The sequence below is a fragment of the Triplophysa dalaica genome, chromosome 20 (genome assembly GCF_015846415.1).
Source record: "Triplophysa dalaica isolate WHDGS20190420 chromosome 20, ASM1584641v1, whole genome shotgun sequence".
Taxonomy (NCBI): domain Eukaryota; kingdom Metazoa; phylum Chordata; class Actinopteri; order Cypriniformes; family Nemacheilidae; genus Triplophysa; species Triplophysa dalaica.
In genome coordinates, this window is record NC_079561.1 from 13488015 (window position 1) to 13508415 (window position 20401).

At 39.1% G+C, this 20401-nt stretch overlaps 1 protein-coding gene across 2 annotated transcripts; it reads left to right on the forward strand.

Annotated features, from left to right (window-relative positions):
* Positions 1-1732: 1732 nt before the first annotated feature.
* Positions 1733-19403, forward strand: LOC130409761 (uncharacterized). 2 transcript variants are annotated; one of them, XM_056733942.1, is made up of 7 exons: positions 1733-2217; positions 7579-7706; positions 7959-8096; positions 8206-8368; positions 8460-8672; positions 17936-17986; positions 18826-19403. In XM_056733942.1, the coding sequence occupies exons 1-6, from the start codon at positions 1992-1994 to the stop codon at positions 17980-17982; spliced, it is 915 nt and encodes a 304-aa protein (XP_056589920.1). In that variant the 5' UTR covers positions 1733-1991; the 3' UTR covers positions 17983-17986; positions 18826-19403. The 2 variants fall into 2 exon arrangements, with proteins under 2 accessions (XP_056589920.1, XP_056589919.1); XM_056733941.1 differs by lacking the exons at positions 17936-17986; positions 18826-19403 and adding an exon at positions 12092-13176 and having other exon boundaries at positions 1735-2217.
* The last annotated feature ends 998 nt before the right edge of the window (positions 19404-20401 follow it).

Consider the following 20401-nt stretch of genomic DNA (forward strand, 5'->3'; position numbering starts at 1 on the left):
TTACTCTGCTTGTCTTCAGCAAACTGTTTGTGCATCATCTTTAGAAGAGGCTTCCTTCTGGGACGACAGCCATACAGACCAATTTGATGCAGTGTGCGATGTATGGTCTGAGCACTGACAGGCTGAACCCCACCTCTTCAACCTCTGCAGCAATGCTGGCAGCAAGTATACGTCTATTTCCCAAAGACAACCTCTGGATATGATGCTGAGCACGTGCACTCAATTCCTTTAGTCGACCATGGCGAGGCCTGTTCTGAGTTGAACCTGTCCTGTTAAACCGCTGTATGGTCTTGGGTCTATGCTGCAGCTCAGTTTAAGGGTCTTGGTAATCTTCTTGTTGTCTAGGCCATCTTTATGTAGAGCAACAATTCTTTTTTTCAGATCCTAAGAGAGTTCTTTGCCATGAGGTGCCATGTTGATCTTCTCCTGACCAGTATGAGAGAGTGAGAGCGACAACACAAATTTTAACACACCGGCCCCCCATTCACACATGAGTACTTGTAACACCAACAAATCAAGTGACACCAGGGTGTGAAAATGGCTAATTGGGCCCAATTTGGACATTTTTACTTAGGGGTGTACTCACTTTTGTTGCCAGCAGTTTAGACACTAATGGCTGTGTGTTGAGTTATTTAAGGGGACAGCAAATTTACACTGTCATACAAGCTGTAAACTCACTACTTTACATTGCACATGCTATATTGTAGTGGATTTGCCTTCACCTCTTATGTCCACTCAGAATTGCAACGTAACATTATCCTTCAGAGACTTGCCTGACAAATATGAGTATACAGTACATATATAAATGTTCAAATATAAGGTACTGTCAATATGAGAACGGTAAATGATCATTTTACAGATTAGTTGATATGTGAAATCACTTAAAATATAAACTATAAATTAGAATGTTAATCCTGCTAAGAATAAGGTTCATCATAAAAAAATCCCTGTAAAGCAGCCCGAAGAAACTTTTGGGGAGTTGCTGTAAATTTCTTCTGAACAGTGTCTGAAAAAGAAATGTAAATACACTTTAGTGTCAGATAATTTCAATGAGAGAATTTTGGAAATAATTCGTTATCATTTGCTCATCCTGCAGTTGTTACAAATCTTTAAACATTTCCTTTTTGTTCTAAACACATATCACAAAAGATTGTTACGGCTTAGTTACACATTTCTTCATTTGTAACAACTGGAAGGTGAGAAAATGATGACTAAGAAAATAATTTTTGGGTGAACTATTCCCTTAAAGACCTTCAAAACTTTTATACTTATAATAAGTTCCAGTTTTGTGGGTCCCAAAGGAGGCTTGGCTTTTGATTCTTTGCTGCCATTTCAAATTTTCCCAGAAAGGCAATGGGTAGCTTACATGCTTCTTCTCCCCAAAAAAACTATCGCTAAATCCTTGTTCCTACCACCACACACTTGGAATGTATCCTTCACAATGTTTCGTTTTCTGTGGATTTCAACCTGTGCAATACTCATTAAAGGGGTCAAATGACACGGCTAAAACTAATAATATCGTTTGTTTTAGATGTAATGCGATGTGTAAACGCGATATAAGGTTCTGTATTTACCACAGGGCTATCAAGTTTTGATCGCACTTAAGATGCACTCGTGGCCTCCGTGGTTGTTAAAAGAAGAGTCCTAGAAATGCGTCCCCAAAAATGCGGTCCTGATAGAGCAGCCTCCGGGGTTGAAGGCAGATGCTACAGGAGGCTATTTAAAGGCATGTTCGCGACGTTTTCATCAGTAGGTGGCGCAGGGATGCTGTGTTTTGAATGCTTCGAAGCAACTATGGATAGTTGTCGGTCGGTGGCACTATTGCTGATTTGAGTGTGAATCTCTAATCATAGAAGAAGGACTGCTGGTTCTGACATAAACAAATCAACTTAATAGTATAAACGCATGTCTTCTATCTGGAAACAATCAGTAAAGGAGCTCGTGAGAATCTGATAAACGTTGCTGTAAAGTCTTGACTGCTGTGACTCATAATGAAGATTGGTAGAGATTTGCTAACACACAATTCCCTAAAAAGCAAAGAGGGTGAGAATTATGCCGGTGCTAACAGCGTCGCCGACATCGTTGACGATCTCGAGGATAAAAACAGAGGGCCTGAAGACGACATGGATTTCAGTATATTTGCTCCAGTCGAGTCCTCCGATTGTGAGGAAGATGATGAAGAGGAACGCTCCCAGGGAACAAACAACGGAGAGCTAGGTTTGGATTGTTTTGGTTGCAATGCGTTTAAAGTATGAAAGCTTCACTTATTCAGTAACAGCAGATCTCATTAAAGTTGTGATTAACTGGGCTTGTTTATTGTTTTATACTGTTGTATGCGGTCAACGTATGACCTTCGCGTGATTTTGACATTTAAAAACATCAAAATCAAAAAGGTAACTTTCAGGGTATATAAATTACCATAGCAACTCACTCTTTGAAGATAACCTGCTCCAGGGGAAGGTTGTGTTTCAGGGTTAGTTCATTACAGCACAGATTACGATAACATATGATACTATTATAATTTTACAGCAATATTACAGTTCCATTTCCAATCTCACCTATTCAGCATTCAGAATTAATTTATTCATTAACCTTATTATTTAACCTTTTAAAATAAAATAATATTTAAATAAAATAATGTAAGTTTGTATTGTTAAACTCATTTAAGGCTTTATGTATTTATAGTGAATACTGTATATACTTTGAATTTGGTTTATTAAAACATCTCCAAATATCACTGGATGTATATGTTAACAGTGAAGTATTTTAACTCCAGAGCAATAACATAATCATTACTCTTGTGCACATATCAGGCAATATTTGATGCAATGGGTCAAAGACATATGTGGCCTAATGGTTAGAGAGCCATACTTAAAACTCAAAGGTTGTATGTTCGATTCCAGGTTTCCAAGGCTTTATTAGGTGACCAACAATGGGACCACCAAGGCATAATGTTTACATATTTAAATTCTTACTTTAAGGATACGTCTTTTAACATGGGGAAAGCAATGGCCTTTTAGCAAACAAAGTCCAACCAAAAAAGGAAAATGGATATATTTGAAATGCATTCATTTAAACGGGATATATTACATGAGATATAACTGTGGGCCTAACATTTCATTTTTTAGCCCTGTCAAGGCAAAATTCAATTACACAATATTTATGTTTTATAATTTAGCACTTTATATACTGATGCAGATTTAAGTCTTATAAACAAAAAAAAGATTTATAACGTTCTTTCACATTCAAAAACATAAGCTTCGTAACCGTTTCCATGGTGACTCTTGAAATCTGTGATCCATTGGCAATGTCTTCATGTTGTTCCTGTGAGCACGCGTTAACTTTTGGTAACTAGTGGGAGGTTGATTAAACATAGCCTTCAAACATGTTCCGTAACAGACATACCCCGAGTAAGCAAGGTTTGGGTTAATCAACCCAGAGTTCAGGGTTTAGCTGACGGTAAGTTAACCCTGCTTTCTTGAATACGATAACTTATGGATTTCACCCAGAACCGAAATAATACCAAAACACTTTAAAACAGCCTCAACTATTCGCAAACGGTGGATAAAACCTTGATAAATGATATATGAACCCGCCAAATCACAGAGATCTAGATTCGCATAGGCTTAAGATCACAGACAACCTCTGCAATTAAATGGGTCAAATGACACTGCTAAAATGAAAATTATTGTTTGTATTTGATGTAATGTAACGTTTATACTCAATTTAAGGTTAAAAAACGAGTATTTTTCACACACTATTCATGTTTGTATCTCCGCTTTGCCCCGCCTCTCTGAAACGCGCAGATTTTTGACAAAACTCATTGCTCTGAAAAGCGAGGTGTGCTATGACTGGCCAGTTATCCAGTGCGTAGTGATTGGTCGAATACTGCATGAGTGTGAGGGAAATGTAACGCCTCTTACCATAACATGTTCCCAAGCAATTTTACTGACAGGTGATAAAGTATCATCGGTACTTATATCAATTCGAGCCCGAAACTGATACGGGAAATGAAGATGATCAAGCCGACACATCAACTTTGCCAACGCGACTTGAGCAGGATGTTAAGGATTGGTATCAAAAAAATATTATGTTAAATAGTTAAAAACTATAACTAACTTTTTACCTTTTATATATGATGTTATAAAGACTATAACTATAAATAGTTTGTGTGAGATAGAAACATGCTCACATTACAGCAGGGAATGGTAACATAATAAATAACGCGAGCGCTTTGGCCCTTCTTGATCAACCAGTGTGTGACAGGTTAAGAGACACGACACACACAGAATGACGGTGTAAGCAATCCCAGTGGGGAATTAATTCTAAAACTTAAAATAATATGTCCAAAAAGGTGACACCCGGGGTGCTCGTGAATTAAGATCCGCCAGTCCGTGCTCGTGAAGTTGGGTCTTTATCCGTGTCTCTCTCGCTGGGGGTTGAATAAGCACAGCGGTAGGTGCGACCAGAATCAGGACCCAGAATGCTGGGAGTACGTGGCTTTTATGCCCAGCAGCTAATCAGTGTCAGGTGGACGCAATCAGCATTAGCTGCTGGCCCGATTCCCAGGCGACGCTGCACCTCGCCACATCCCCCCCCCAAGCGTCGACCTGGTATCCGGGAAGCTCCTGCAGGCGCCTCTGGAAGATAATAGGGGTGTGAGGGAAAATGTCGCCTGACAGTCCAACCCGTACTGACTGGAAGACGGACTGGATCGCCGGCTGGCACACGAACGGTACAAACTTGCGTGCTGGCAACCGAACGGGACTCCCACCTAGGCAGCGCTCTCGGACGGCTGGGCAGCGTCCTCTGTCGGCTAGGCAGCATCCTCCGGTGGCTGAGCCGTACTCTACGGCAGCTCGGCAGCGCTCTCTGGCATCTGGGCAGCGCTGTCGGGTGCCTATGCAGCAGTCTCCGGTGGCTGGGTAGCTCGGTCGGGCGGCTGGGCAGCAGTCTCTGGGGGCTGGGCGGCTCTGCTGGGCAGCACTCTCTGGCAGCTGGGCAGCGCTCTCGGTCGGCTAACAGTATTTTCTGCCGGCTGGGATCGTCCCTCAACTCGGCGCCGTTGATCTCTATCTCTTCTTCGTCATCCTCGGGTTCCTCCCTCTTGGACGCGGAGAAAGAGAGCGTGTCCGTCCTTCAATGAAACCAGGAAACACGGTAGTTACACAAACGGGTGACGAGTCGGTCTCTAAGCACCCGCATTCTCCACCAGGTGTGAGGCACAAAGCAATGACACGCACACAAGGAGGGGATAAGTAATCCCCGGAGGGTAAGTTTATTATACTCCCAGGGGGACGGAAGGATCAGGAACAAAACAAAACAAAAGACTTCTGGGTTCCCATGATCTGTCACGTGGCTCGAGCGTCCGGCTTCTGGAAGGTGGTAGAACAGTCCTGCCTGGTCACTCATCGTCTGAGCCTGTAGACATACCAGAGACTAGCGTGAGTGTTGTGGTCTCTTTGGGAGACGTTGCTCACCTCCTCTCTGTTGGCTTGGGCTTTTGTAGCCGACTGATAGAGCGAGATGATCTGCAGGTGTGCCGCTCTAATTTCCTCCTTCTCCATGGCGACGCTGATTGCACACTGGGTGTCACACAGTGTTACGCCGCGTCTCGTCGTGACTTAACAAAGCCAATAAACCCAAAATAAATACTTAATAAGAAGACATTATTAACACGACATTTGTTGCCTCTAGTTGGAATATTATTACTGATTATTAGGACTTAAGTCGTTTTTTTTCACATTGCTTGCATGTCTGCATTTGCAGATCGCAAACACATGACACAATCAACTCGCGTTAAGGCGGGCATACACTGTGCGAGTTCGGTCCGAATTTGAGGGGATTTTTGAGTCGGACGACTCCACTTTTGAGTCATGCCAAATGTATCCTTACTCTTACGTCGTCCAGTGTACAGGGGGATTCGAGAGCTGATTGATTACCATCTACGACCGGCAATCGGAAGGTCGGACGAATATCTGACATGTCAGAAATGTGTGTCGCCACTCGTTAGTGTATCGCACTGTTGAAGCCAAGCTACTTACAGATAAGTCTATCGATATGTTTTTCTCCACTGCGCGAAAACAAAACCATGGCTTCGCGGCGCGTGACATGGACAGAAGTGATGTCAGAAAAATTCATGTCTTTGTGGTAAGAGTCACTTTCTCCAACAGGGAATGAAAGTCCTTCACAGACATTCTTAGAAGGTCCTGTGCCCTTGGGTTGGTCTGGGCTCTGACTTGGCCACTCCAACAGGCAGATTTTGTTTTTCTGAAGCCATTCTATTGTGGACTTGCTCCGGTGTTTTGAGTCGTTGTCCTGTTGCATCACCCACCTTTTACACACTTTCAGCTGACGTACAGACATTCTCACATTATCCTGAAGAATTGTCTAATATACTTGGTAATATACTTGGCTAATATACCCTCAATGATTCCCCGCCTGCCAGGCCCTGATGCAGCAAAACAAGCCCAAATCATGATATTTCCTCCTCCATACTTTACAGTTGGGATGATGTTTTCATGATGATATGCCGTGCCCTTTCTACGCCAGGTGTAGTGCTGTGTTTTTTTTCCAAATAGTTAAATCTTAGTTTCATCAGTCCACAAAACAGTTTGCAAATTCCGCTGTGGAGTGACAATATGCTCTTTTGCAAACTTCAGGCGTGCAGTAATGTTCTTTTTAGTTAGCAGTGGCTTCCTTCGTGTTGTCCTGCTGTGGATACCCTGCTTGTTCAGTGTTTTACGTATTGTAGATTCATGAACAGAGATGTTTGCAAGTTCCAATGATGCTTTCAAATCTTTGGCTGTCATTTGAGGTTACTTCTTTACCTCATTGATGAGTCTTCATTGTGCTCTTGGTGTCATTTTGACTGTGCGCCCACTTCTTGGTGGAGTAGCAACAGTCCTAAAGTGTCTCCATTTGTAGATTGTTTGCCTAACTGTAGACTTGTGAATTTCTAAAGTCTTTGAAATGACTTCGTAGCCCTAGCCAGCTTTATGTAAATCAACAATTCTTGATCGTAGATCCTCTGAGAGCTCTTTTAGGCGAGGCATCACGGCTCACATAAGCGTGTTCTTCTTGTGCAGAGCAAACCGTTTGAGGAGTTTTTATCAGTCAAAGTAGCTGTAGTCCACACCTCCAAACTTATTATCTTAACGAGACTCCAGGTGTGCTAAAACCTCACTCCAATTGACCTTTTTGAGGTCATCAACTCAAGGGTTCACATACTTTTTCCCCAAGCGCTATGCGTTTTCTTTGGTTGTTCTCAATAAATTTGTGTTGTGTTATTGTTTTAGACACATTTTATTTGTCAATACCCTTGTCTTAGATGAAGATCAGATCGCATTTTATGAATTTATTTTTCAGAAAACCATCAAATTCCAAAAGGTTCACATACTTTTTCTTGCCACTGTATATCACTTCCAATCTTAAGGTATAACTTAAGAGAACGTAGTTCAGAAGGTTTCGGGATACACAGCCCTGATCTTTAGCAGACATCAGATTACAATCGGTCGCAATGCATTTTACTTAAAACCATGTTGCAATGATATATAATGCAATCACATTCATCCACAGTTTCTGTCACATATAACACTGAAGATGTTGATCCCTCGGAGGAGCCTTCCTGCAGTTTTCAAGGACGTCGTAAAAGGAAATCAAATGTTTTGGCAGAGCAGAATGCTAAGTGTAGTGAAGCAGATAAGGTATGTTTGGACATTGTACAGATATGATATATTTTGCGAAATCTTTAATATTGACTAATATTGACAAAGATTGAAATCAATAGTAAATGAACAGTAAATTAAATCAAAGTTTAATGCTTCTAATCTTAAAAAAAACTTGAGCCTGGGTTTTACACGTTGTTAAGATGTGATATTCGGTATTTCAAAACATATCTGCATTAGCCAAGATTTCCAGATTTTTACATATTATTGTCATAATGTGTTGCTACAAAGGTTTGCAAGTTATGTGGAGAGGCACAACCAATGAAACGAAAGCTTCAGAAAAAGATAAAAAAATATGATGAAGCCTGGGCCAGTGCTCCGATGGAGAACGGGAATTTAAACAATCTATTTGATGAAACAAATCTCCTGGTAAGACAGAAAGTTGTCTGGATCCTATAGATTTTTTTACATAAAAAAGTCCCCAACTAGTTTTCTACTCAAGATTATTTGATGATTTAGTCTTGTTTGACTCTTTTAGCTTCACAAGTGGCAGCTGCTGGGTATGTACCCGCTTTTTCTGATGGGGGGAAAGAGACGGTCTAAGACAGTGACCCAGTGCATGTGTCCAATCAAATTTAAACATCCCCAAAATAAGGAGGCACAGGACATTATGCGGCAGATTTTTGTTGGGCTGATAAATGGTAAAGCTAATTGAATATTATCTGCACAAAGGATATGCTAACTTTGGGTGTTTTAAATGATCAATACTTGCATTATTTTTTTCATTGTTAGCTCAACAAACCGCCTTCGAGCCAATTGTTACCAAAGCTCCGGCCCAGCCACCAGCCCCCCAGCTACAACTTATCCAGCCTCAGAGGGCCCTTCAACCTGTGATCCCGTCTTTGATCGCACAGCAAGTACCTGTCTTTCAGTCCTTAGTCCAGCCACTGGCCACCGAACTACCAGTCACCCAGTCTCTCTGCTCTACACCTCCCACTATCACAGGTAAGTTTTTCACTGAAAACAAATTATGACATGATAATTAACATGATTATTTAATGTTAAAGGGGCTCATTTTGGACAGACCTGAGCTATGTTTTTAGGTACCGAAGGAGAACTGAAGGCTTTCTTTTATTCACTGTATATAGTGACGTGTGGTATTGTTTTGGGATCTGTCATTTAATAAGAGGCAGGGTGGACACCTCATATCTCCAAATTCAATGTTTCAATGTACATCAATCACGTTCCGCAAACGGTCGAGTGCAAGGTAAGCGGTGATCTATGCTGTTTGGTAAATGTTATCAAATTAGCTCCAGCTGGTTGCAAAATCTATGTCACATTTGTGATGTATACATGGAATAGCTACGTTCACACAGCAGGCCTTAATGCTCAATTCAGATTAATCACACTTTTTATTTTATTTGGGTGTTGACTTTTTTTTTAATCTAATTTATTCTGATGTGAACTGGTCACAAGCTCGGGCTGGCCGAAGGGCTCCACTGTCATTGTGAAACACATAAAATAACAACCGTGAAATAATTCATATACATTGACATTTTGAGATATGAGATGATATAATATTTGATAGACAGTCATCTGTTTTAAATATATGCTTGGCCTATATGTCCTCCCTGCTTGTCTTCATGTCCCAAACACAGCTTTTGAACGCTAGAGAAATTGCCTCCAGGAGGTGGGTCCATGCACCATAATCAGCCTATTACTGATTCAAGAAATCGTGACATGACATTTAATTTAACCAAGTGAAGCGGAGATGGGTGATAAATGTATTACCCCTAAGCAACTGTGATTGCGATTGTTGAATGCTGACAGATGTTGAATGCTGAATTTGCTCTTCTTTTGAAAGCTGTTCAGTTCGTGATCAAACAAATTTTTAAACCGTTTCTTCCAATGTGCGTGCCTGACCCCCAGTTAACTTCTGGTTTATGTTTGGCTAGTGTCTAATAACAGAACTATTTGTATTTTATTTAATTCATGTTAATATTAATTTGTTTTAGTTTAACTGTATATTCATTTTTTTTATATAAATAATGTGTTGAATTTTGTTGCATATTCATTTTATTAAATAAACAATTTGTTGAATAGGTCCTGAATATGGTCACATTTAAACAAGCCGTATGGTACATTGACATTGACAAGCTGTTGAGCTTGGTATCGGTGTCTTTAGCCAAGTAAAAGTTAATTTTAGTTTCTTATGATTGTTATCAGTAATAATCTAAAGGCACTCTATTGTTTGTGAATGTGTACCGGAAGTTAAAGGTGACATCATACGACCACTTTCAACAAGCTGGTATGATGTATTATGGTCTTCATAAAATGTCTGGAACATATTTTGCTTATTAACACTCAATGGCTGTGTAGACAAAGCCTTTCTTCCCTTGTCAAAAACAGCTCTGCTAACAGCAACCCGTTTTAGTGCATGTCTCTTTTAATGATGATGAGTTACAGTGAACCCCACCCCCCTTCCATCCGGCTTGTCAACACAACACAGGCGCAGCACTGCCATGGGAATCATTAAGCTAAATTATGTTTCCTGAATTCCTCTGCGGTTAGTTTCGTCTTAAACATCTCAAATCATTTGTCCGGAGACAAACAAATCTGTTACTGCAAACAGCACCACTGATAAAATCTACGGATTACACACCCGAAATATCATCAGAATCACAAGGATTTAAGCGCTTGGCGTTGACAAGTTATAACGTTAACTGTTAAACACACACCGTGAAAGCATAACTAGTAAGCAGTGAATGATTTTTCAGCCCAAGCACGAATGATTAGAGACGATTAATACGAAACTAACCTGCAGTGTTCGCCCCTGTTCATTAGCAAAACAAACAGCTTGCCGCAGCTAAACGTATTAACACACACAATGTATTAACATTCATAAAGATAAACTCCAAGTGTCTATCTGCACTTATATACAGTAAGTTTAACACAGGCTTTGAATGTTCTATTTAGCCCGTGACTGAAGTAGCTCCCTTCGCTATCATATGCTAACGTTATCCTCCTATATACTGTATATGGTACATTTACGTCAATTCAGACTGTTGATAAATATTACTCGCATCGGCAGTTTTGTCATAGTGGAGATGGTGGTCTAGTGGGTTAAACCACTGAACTGGTAAATCAAAGGTTGCTGGTTCGATCCCAGCAGCCACCACCAGTGTGTCCTTGAGCAAGAAACTTTACTCCACGTTGCTCCAGGGGGATTGTCCCTGTAATAACTGCCAAATGACTAAATGTAAATGTAATGTAAATGTCTCGTTCAGTCAGTCTCGATCCCTCTTAAGGAACAACTTTGAAGCTAATCCTGCTTGTTCTGTCCCAGGTTGAAAAAGTACTCTGGTTTGAAGTGATTCGCGCAAACAAGCAGGTTTTTACTTTCTGAGGGATTTCCACTAAAAATTATATAAATCCACTGCTGTCTCCTCCTAGGTTTGGATTCTGTGCAGCGACTACATTGCATGTTGTCCACAAACTTTAGCAATGGTGTCAACTACACCGCTGTCGCTTGTGAAAACAACAATGGCGGAGCGCGTTGGGTGGAGCTGTGTAGATTAAGGGGCGGTAACATTATAATAAAATATGCTTCGGACATCACAACCAGAGCGAAATCTGAACGGCTCGATTTCTCACATGCTTGCAAGGAAAGGTACACCAAAACAAACTTACTGGGTTCTTATTTTTCACGTTTTCTGGGTTGCTAGATGCACCCAGGACTCAATTATAGCACTTAAACACAGAAAAAGTGGGGTTTTCATATGATGTCACCTTCATTGGAGTTGAGTCACAAAAGTTCATTCGGGTCACAAAATTTCACATGCGCAGTAACGTCTGTTTATGTTGTTTAGAAGAAACTGTCTATAATGAGGTAAAAAATTGTAGCCACATGTTTCTGTGTATTTAAAAGGATTCTAAAATCTGGGAGTGTGTGATCTTCAGTCAGTGTATGATGCCCGGTTTTTCTCAGAAAACGGTCAAAAAGTCGGCAGGTATCATGGCAAGTCATGTGGTGAAACATAAATCCTTCCGTTAAATTGGGCTCTTGTGAATAACTTGAAAACAAACTGGTATATACAAAATATTGCAAAAGAACAATTGAAAAACAACCAACAGAATGCTACCTTAAAAAAAAAGCAAGGACGCAAGACTTTTGCCAAGGGGGTTCTGCAATCTGCATGTATTCAATCATTTGAACATGATACATGATAGCCTACCGTACATCCCCAAATCCTCCCCATGAGTCTGCTCTCATCGGTTGCTCTGTGTGGCATTACATGGAGAGTAACACGTCAAATGTTTACGCATCATGCTGCAATTACTAGAATTTGCATTCACTTTGATTCCTGTACTTTTCACATCAGTAAAACACATAAACTAATGTTAATTTTTGTTTTTTTTTTAAGATTCCCATAATGGGACAGATGATGGTACAGTTGGAAGAAGAAAGAATATGCCAGAAACGAATAATAAATATGTGCAACAAATAAGAAGAATGATGGGACAGCCCTACGTTGGGGTTAGCAAGAAAGAAATGGTTGAGAAGCAGCCCCGGGTCATGGGAGCAAGATGTCAGTCAACTACGTGTCTGAAGTCCTCTAAGCATCACTGCAGTTCCATTGAAGAGGCAGACAGGGAGATCGTTTTTAAATGCTTTTGGGAGTACATGAACTGGAAGGAGAAACAATTGTATGTGCAAAGTTTGGTAGACGTGATCCCAGTACAGAGAAGAAGGGGGCTGTCTTCAAGAAGGTCATCTACTTATATCTTCTCTTTGGAAGTTGGTGGACACAAACGGAGAGTTTGTAAGAGAATGTTTTTAGCAACGCTTGGAATAGGGGAATGGTCTGTACTTAACTGGGTTCAGGGCACAGGAAATACGCAGCAGAATGCAGTGTCATGCCACAAAGGTGAAGATACTGAGTTTACGAGTTTACTACAGGATTTTCCTCATGGTTGAAACTACTCAACTGCTAACAATGTTAAAGAATCAAGCGTCATGCTCTGAGGATCACACACTCACAGACTTTCAATCTGTTTGGAATTAAACAGCCTCAGACAGAAAAGAATGAAACAGCATTTAGGTGTGCCAGAGGTGACTGCTTTGCCCAAAAAGTGCATGAATGGCATATTTGGTTGCATATTTAGATGCAGTCTTGGCATGATTTCAGCTAAAAATCATCTTTTGTGTTCTACTTGGATGGCAATAGATTATAAAAAAAATACAGTTTTTGGGGAACTCTTGATTTAATGATGTACCATCAGTTTTCTCATTTCCCAAGAAATGATTTGGGCCTAAGATTTTCACCCAAAAGTTACAATATGCTCATTTAACCTTATTACTTCAAGAATTTGAAGTTGTATTCGTAGGAAGCATTATAAGGAAGTCCACAATATGTAAAGGATTGGTGTAAAGATCAACTTGACAGTAGTATTGTTGTAATTGTTCTACATATTGTTAAATAAATATTTTACTCCTCGTTTAGTAATAATAAACGACACAGCATGTTTAGTATGTCTTTGTGCTTTTGATATCACTGTGCTTTGTTAAGTGTTGGTAAAAAGTGATGAAGTTTTGTGGAAATTAGCAGTCGGATGTAAGCATCTGAAATAATTATCTGAACATCTTATTCATTTTGTTGGTTTGCTGGAAGGGGAAAAATGTAGTCTCTCACTACTAATAAGAAACCTAAGCAAAGGGGGTGATGTTTCCTTAGGTTAAAGATGGGTCAAGGAGAAATGGGCGAAATTACAGTGGTTGGAAAAATATTGAATATTGATCACCAGTATTTCACAAATGAGTTTTGTGTCTTAACGAGATACTTCACTTAAAAATTAAGGTTCTGTTAAGAATTACACCCTGTTAAGGTGTTCCAATACCCTTAAGAATTTCTCTGTTCTGTTGAACTCAAAGGAACATATTTGGAAAAATGTTAGCTTCTGGGATTTCTGGGACATTATTGACTACCAATAGAAAAAAAAAATGGGAGTGAAAGGTGCTCCAGAACTGTTGGAAACCATGAAACTTTTGAGTTTTCATTCCAACGGGAACATTATATAACTGATTAATGATCGTGTTTTGTTAGGTAATAGGGATCACAGATGATGACCTAATGGAACTAAGACGACTTGCACCCAATGCAGCTATTTTCACCAGTATGGACATCAGTATCACTGTGCCGCAACTGTCCGTGACAAAGCTGTCCAGCACACAGTCCAAGTGAAAGTGGAAATGTTAGGCTAATTTCTCTTATACTATGGTCATGTTGTTACCACTTCCAGTATATCACCAGATGGGACTGTGGGCTGTTCACTGGAGATCAACTGTTCAAATCGTGCAACTTTGTGTATGTACCGATAACCCGGTATTAAAAGACCCCCTGGGCAAAATTATTAAAGACCGGAGCATCGATAAACTTCTGCTTTCGGTATGGAGAAACATGCAGCACGCGCAGCTTGTATCAGATTGCTCCGCTCTTAAATTAAACATATGGGCTGTTCAAATTTCATGAATGGGCGATGCATGTGTTTGAATGCTTTTGAAACTTGTGTCTGTCTCCATTTCGCATTACCAAAACAGCGCATCCTCAACAGAAGAGACATACGCACAACCCATTCAATTGGATTAAATGATGTGCTCGTTTATATAATATGCATTTTTTAAATAAATAAATCAGACCAAATATAATGTAATTTTATTTAATTCATTGCTTTACTTATATAGGACAAACATACAAATCGGTCCATTAAAACACACATTTAAATATTTCAAAACTTTTTGGGGGTTTTTGCGGCTATGATGCACCAACCCACTTCTTTTAATACTGCTGGTCAATTGAACTGAATACAATTTATTTTACATTGCAGCATATACTGTCTCACAGAAGTAGAGTATACCTATCACATTTTTGTAAATATTTTATTATATCTTTTCATTTGAAAACACTGAAGAAATGACACTTTGCTACAATGTAAAGTATAACAGTGTAAATTTGCTGTCCCCTCACAATAACACACAGCCATTATTATAAATCCTATCGAACATCTATAGAAAAAAAAGCTGAAACTTGCAGTTTGGAAAAGGCACCCATCTGAGACACCTGGAGATGTTTGCTCAGGAAGAGTGGTCCAAACTACCTGTTAACCGGTGCAGAAGTCTCACTGAGAGCTACAGAAAACAATTGCTTGCAGTGATTGCCCCTAAAGTTTGTGCAACAAAATATAAGTTAGGGGTCCCAAAACGGAAAAAAAGACCAATAAGGCACGGAGCATTGAAACGATTCTAGGTATGTTGCTATAATGGAGTTGGAGACACAAATTGGACAACAAAATATGACACTAGAAAATTTGACATCTTGGAAAAGCTCAATTTTTAACAATTATTTGAAAATCACTGTGCTAAGTGAAAGAGTTTAATATGTAAAACTTCTCAAGTATATCAGTGAAAAATATTCTGTCCACACTCCAGTCCAAAGGGTGGAGGTAATTCACCTCTTATACTGGCTGTCAGGCATGGTAACGGACCAAGAAGTGTGTTTTGTTTGACTTTATACTCGTCCAAACACCGGTTCTCGCTTCAGGTAATGATTTGTGTTTATCATGCAAGTGAACATGGTGAAAATTTGATGTTTGTAATTTTTTATTGCGTTGTTAGGCGTTACATGTCTCACCTTGGCGGCATGTCTAAAAAGCTCATCTGATTTTCTTAGACATTTTATTATTGCTTTAGCCATTTTTGTGCTCCTATAAATTTTTGTGTGCGTTAAATCGGTTATGTCTGTAATCTGTGTCCAAAGTCAGTCCTTGATGGCTCTGGTGCCATGCCGAGTGTAGCTTAAACTCTAATCAAACACACCTTGCAAACCTCCAATCACATAACGAATGGGAGGAGTGTTGTGGATGTCAGACATATGTAAACAAGACAGATATATTTTTTTAATGTATGTTTTGATAAAATTCCAAATTAATTAGTTTCTTATTCACATTATTGCTCATTTATTTTATTTAAGAATAAAAACGTTTAATGCACTGCATTTTCTTACTTAATCTTAATAAGCCTTATCTACATTTGCATTTACATTAAGGCATTTGGCAGATGCTTTTATCTAAAGCGACTTACATTGCTTTATCCTAAACATTTTACATAGGTATTTGCAATCCCCTGATATCGAACCCACAACCTTGCGTTGGTAACACAATGCTCTTACCACTGAGCTACAGGAAAGCTAGAGTTCTTGGCTCTGTAAAGCTGAACAACACAGCTAGAGAAATATTAAATAACAACATGTATGCATATTAAGAACACATTATGCACATTAAGTATAGTGTATACAAATAAATAAATATGCATAAGCAGTTGCATTTATGTCATGCCAAATAAATGCATTACAAACATACATTTCATTTGCATAATGCTCGGGTGGTATATCAACATATGAAATAAAGAACTATAAAAACTGATAGCTCCTGTCCGAAACAACAACAATGGGACAACAAGTGTGTTCGACTTTACACGGCTCTGCGCAGATTGATCAGCGTATGACAACAAAGTACTTGAGAGTGATTAGAAAGCACCGCTAGCCCTTTCCGTCGTGATGACCTCAAATCTGTCCCAAAATGCACTCCCATGTACCCTTGTGGACTTGTGCCTAGTGCCTTATAGGTCTGCACTTCCTGACGACACCAAGTGTGTACTCGGAGGATGTCCACAAGACAGGACAGGGCCAAACTCTGCAGGACATCGGCCCTCCAGGACCGACTTTGGACACCAGATCATAAGAGTTTACTGTCTGGTATATTTACAGTAGCAAAGGATATCTTATATCTCTTAGTTTTCTACAAAAAATCATCTATAACCCTTATATATTTAATATTGACTCAGAGAATGAGATTGAAAATAATAGTTTAAATCAAACTTTGATGCTCCTAATCTCATAAAATTAGACTAAGACTGGATTTTTCTTTTTACAGGGTCACATGTTTATCTGTATATATTCAAATAGCAATACATTATTCTTATATTTACTACATTTACTACAGTGTTGAAACATAACCATTGCAAAAAAAGGAAAGAGGAGTCAAGCTCAGAAAAGGCGCAGAAGGATAGAAGCTTTATTCCGCACAAGTAGCGCTACCAACTTTGCATCAGGTATGAATGAAGCAGCATCCCGTTTTTAAAGTGACAGGTACAACATTTACTCCGATGTACTAACAACACCTTGATGTTAATAGCAGCTCCTCATGACTGCAATGGGTTACACAGTTTCCACGTAGCTTGTATTTTACAGAAAGTTGAAGCAGTTGACTTTAAAACAATCAAGAGCAAAGAACCGTGTAGGGGTAGGCAGTGTGACCAAAATCACGGAATGTAGTCCTGAGAGACACAACCTTATTTCTTTTTGATTTGTCGTCTTTACTGTTATATATATAAAGTAATTTAAACAGACACAAAGGAAGGTATTTGGAAGAATGTCAGTAACCAAGCAGATCTCATCCCGGTCTAGTTTAGGTCTAAATGTGTCTAAATAATGAAAGGAGAGATTCATCGATTTTAAGAATCAATATTGAGATCCGACAACATTAAAAAGTGTAGTTTTTTTGGACCAGTGGCCTAATAGTACTTCAGACGTAATGCTGTTCGTAACCAGCCCAGTCTTATTGCACTTTTGTTCATATAGCAGTACTTTTAAAATAAAAGATCACAATACACTACTTTTAAATTCATCATCGAAATGTATGCTTAACAATGAGATTAATCACAGAAAAGTAATGCGATTGATCATGATTAAAAATGTTATCGTTGCCCAGCACGCGGGAGCGCAGTACTATGAATACATGCTACATCTGCTATGTTTGCATTGTTGTGTAACCTGTATGAAATTTACTAATGTGTTATAGATTTAGAATACTGTACATCCATGAGGAGAACATTTCAATCTATATCACGCACACTTGAAAAGGGATGCATGCCTGACAGTATTTTTATTTAATGTCCATAATGCACACTGAGAAATCTTTTTTTGTGTCCTGGGTTTTTTTTACATTATTATGTTTACAATTTTTTTCCTGCCTTATAGTATGTAAGTGAGATTGCATTATTGTCAGGGGAGTTCTCTTATAGATGTGGTCCACTTTTCCAACATTTTAATGTTATAAATGTTTAATATCCAAGTCTTGAACGTTATTCTTTAACATAAGCATGCTGAAATGTTTAAGGAATGAAGTTATATAATTGCATTTATTTCTCTCAGATGAACAAGATGCCATGATCCCTCTAGAAATCTACAATAAACAATAATACAGTAAGTCCAGCACCAGCAGCTTATGATAGTACATTGACTTGCGCACAAAATCTTACGCACTCCACGAGGAAAATTACCTGCTGAAGGACGAACTTCGCAGCAAAGCATTCTCTTTCAGCTCAATCCAAATGAAAGCTCAACAGATGCTTTTCTTTACCGGTCTGAGCATTGTCATGTTTGAGTGGTTGTTATCTAAATTGAAGGGCAGCGTGCCGGTGATGTACAGCACGTTGAGCCTGGAAGATCACCTGTTTGTTGTGTTGATGAAACTGCGCTTGGGTCTAAGAAATAAGGACATCACTTTAAGGTTTGCAGTAACAGAAAGCGCCATCTCTAATATTTTAAGAAACTGGATCCGTATAATGGCACAGATATTAAAGCCGATGATTAAACGGCCGACCAGGAATGCAGTTCTCAAGAAAATGCCTAAATGTTTTCAAAAATAACATACAGTTGAAAGAAAAAGTATGTGAACCCTTTGGGCTTACTTGGATTTCTTAATAAATTGGTCATAAAATGTGTTCTGATCTTCATCTAAGTCACAACAATAGAGAAACACAGTCTGCTTAAACTAATACTGCACAAACATTATACGTTTTCATGTTTTTATTGAACACAACATGTAAACATTCATAGTGCAGGGTGGAAGAAGTATGTGAAACCCTAGGCTAATCTCTTCTCCAAGAGCTAATTGGAGCCAGGAGTCAGCCAACCTGGGGTCCAATCAATGTGATGAGATTGGATGTGTTGATTAAAGCTGGCCTGTCCAATAAAAAAACACACACCAGTTTATTTAGTTGGGTCAACGCCAGCAGGGGCGGTTTGTTTTTTGTCACCAGGCTGGAGTGGAAGTGTTTCTGTCAAAGAGATTGTATCAAATTCAGAGTTCTTCGAACTGCTTGAACCAATGGATCAAATTCTGGCCATTCTGGGATTTCCGATAAGAGAGGACCTTGTGGCATGCCAAGCCACTCATCATATTCAACATTTAAAAAAAGGCAACAAGCAGCTGTCTGCTTCTGATGCTGGCACACCAGGAAGACTATCGAATGTAAGAAGAATACATTTGGAAAGAGTCATTTGGCGTTTGAAAAAGTTCACCATTTTGACATCTGTTATTCCACGTAATCAGGAAGACATCCTTGGGGATATGGTGACAGTGTGTGGGGCATTAACGAATCTTTGCCAGACGTAGTGCCTAAAAAATAGATGCACTGACAAGGGGAAGAAGTAGCATACTGCTTACAGGCTGAACAAAGATGGTGTAACATGTGGTACTGGTACATTCCCAGGGTTTCATTGTATGATGTTTTTTTCAACCGATTAATGATTTATATTAAATGCTTTTGATTGAGATTCTTTATTCACAAGGACTTATGCATTGACATGTTTAAGTCTAACCTTGTATGTTTCAATGTTTTTTTTTAACCCCATTGCTCTAGATGTTGAACATATTGCTCAGTCTTTAATTATTGTACTACTATGATGTGAGTCCACTGCGACGGATTTTTATTTGAACACAAATAAATATTTGGTTAAAGGTTTACAAATGTGTGTGGTATATATTTTCTATGTTTTAGCTTTCAGTTGTCACTTTGTCAAATTAGCAACATTGCAAAATATGTTCATTAGACATTCTCTATATGAGTGTTCAATGAACCGGTCTCCCAAAATGAAAGTTATTTAGTCATTTATTCACCCTAGTGTCATTCCAAACCTGTATGGTGGTAAACAAAACTTTTATCCTTATTGACTTTTTCAATGGACACGGAGATATTTCTCAAAATAACATTTTAACAAGAGTGGGAACAGGGCGTGTTGCACTGGACAAACAGAGCGTGTACAGGACACGTTGCACTGCACTCGCATCTTTCGCGGAGGAGCAGCGGAAGCATAAAAGAGAGAGAGAACCAGGCCTGGACTTTATGTTTTATTATGTTGGTGTGGCTGGCAGTCGACCGTGAGTGAGCTGTCGGCATTTTAGCTTTGTTTAGTTGTTTTATTTATTTTATTAAAAGTTTGGTTAAACCATGTACTTCGAACTTTGTTTCAACTATCATTTGTGTTCCACCAAAAAGAAAGTCATACAGGTTTTTAATGATATGAGGGTGAATGTGAGTTTTCCTTTTGATGTCATTTTTATAAAATGTTGAACCCATCAACCAAAAAAGATAGAGAGCAGGAAAGAGTTTTGAACAATTAACCACTGTGGTATTATTCCAGAATTCTCTTTTATCACTTGTAGGCTTGTCTCAACCAATGCTTGTATAAATCTTCAGGAGAGTACACTGGGGCTTACCTGTAGCTGATGAAGGTTTATCTTTTGTGCCTTTGCATTCACTTCCAATCTAAACCGAGAAAAAAATAATTCTATTCATCAACCTGTCTCTCTAATAAGATCACAGGTGCTTTTTG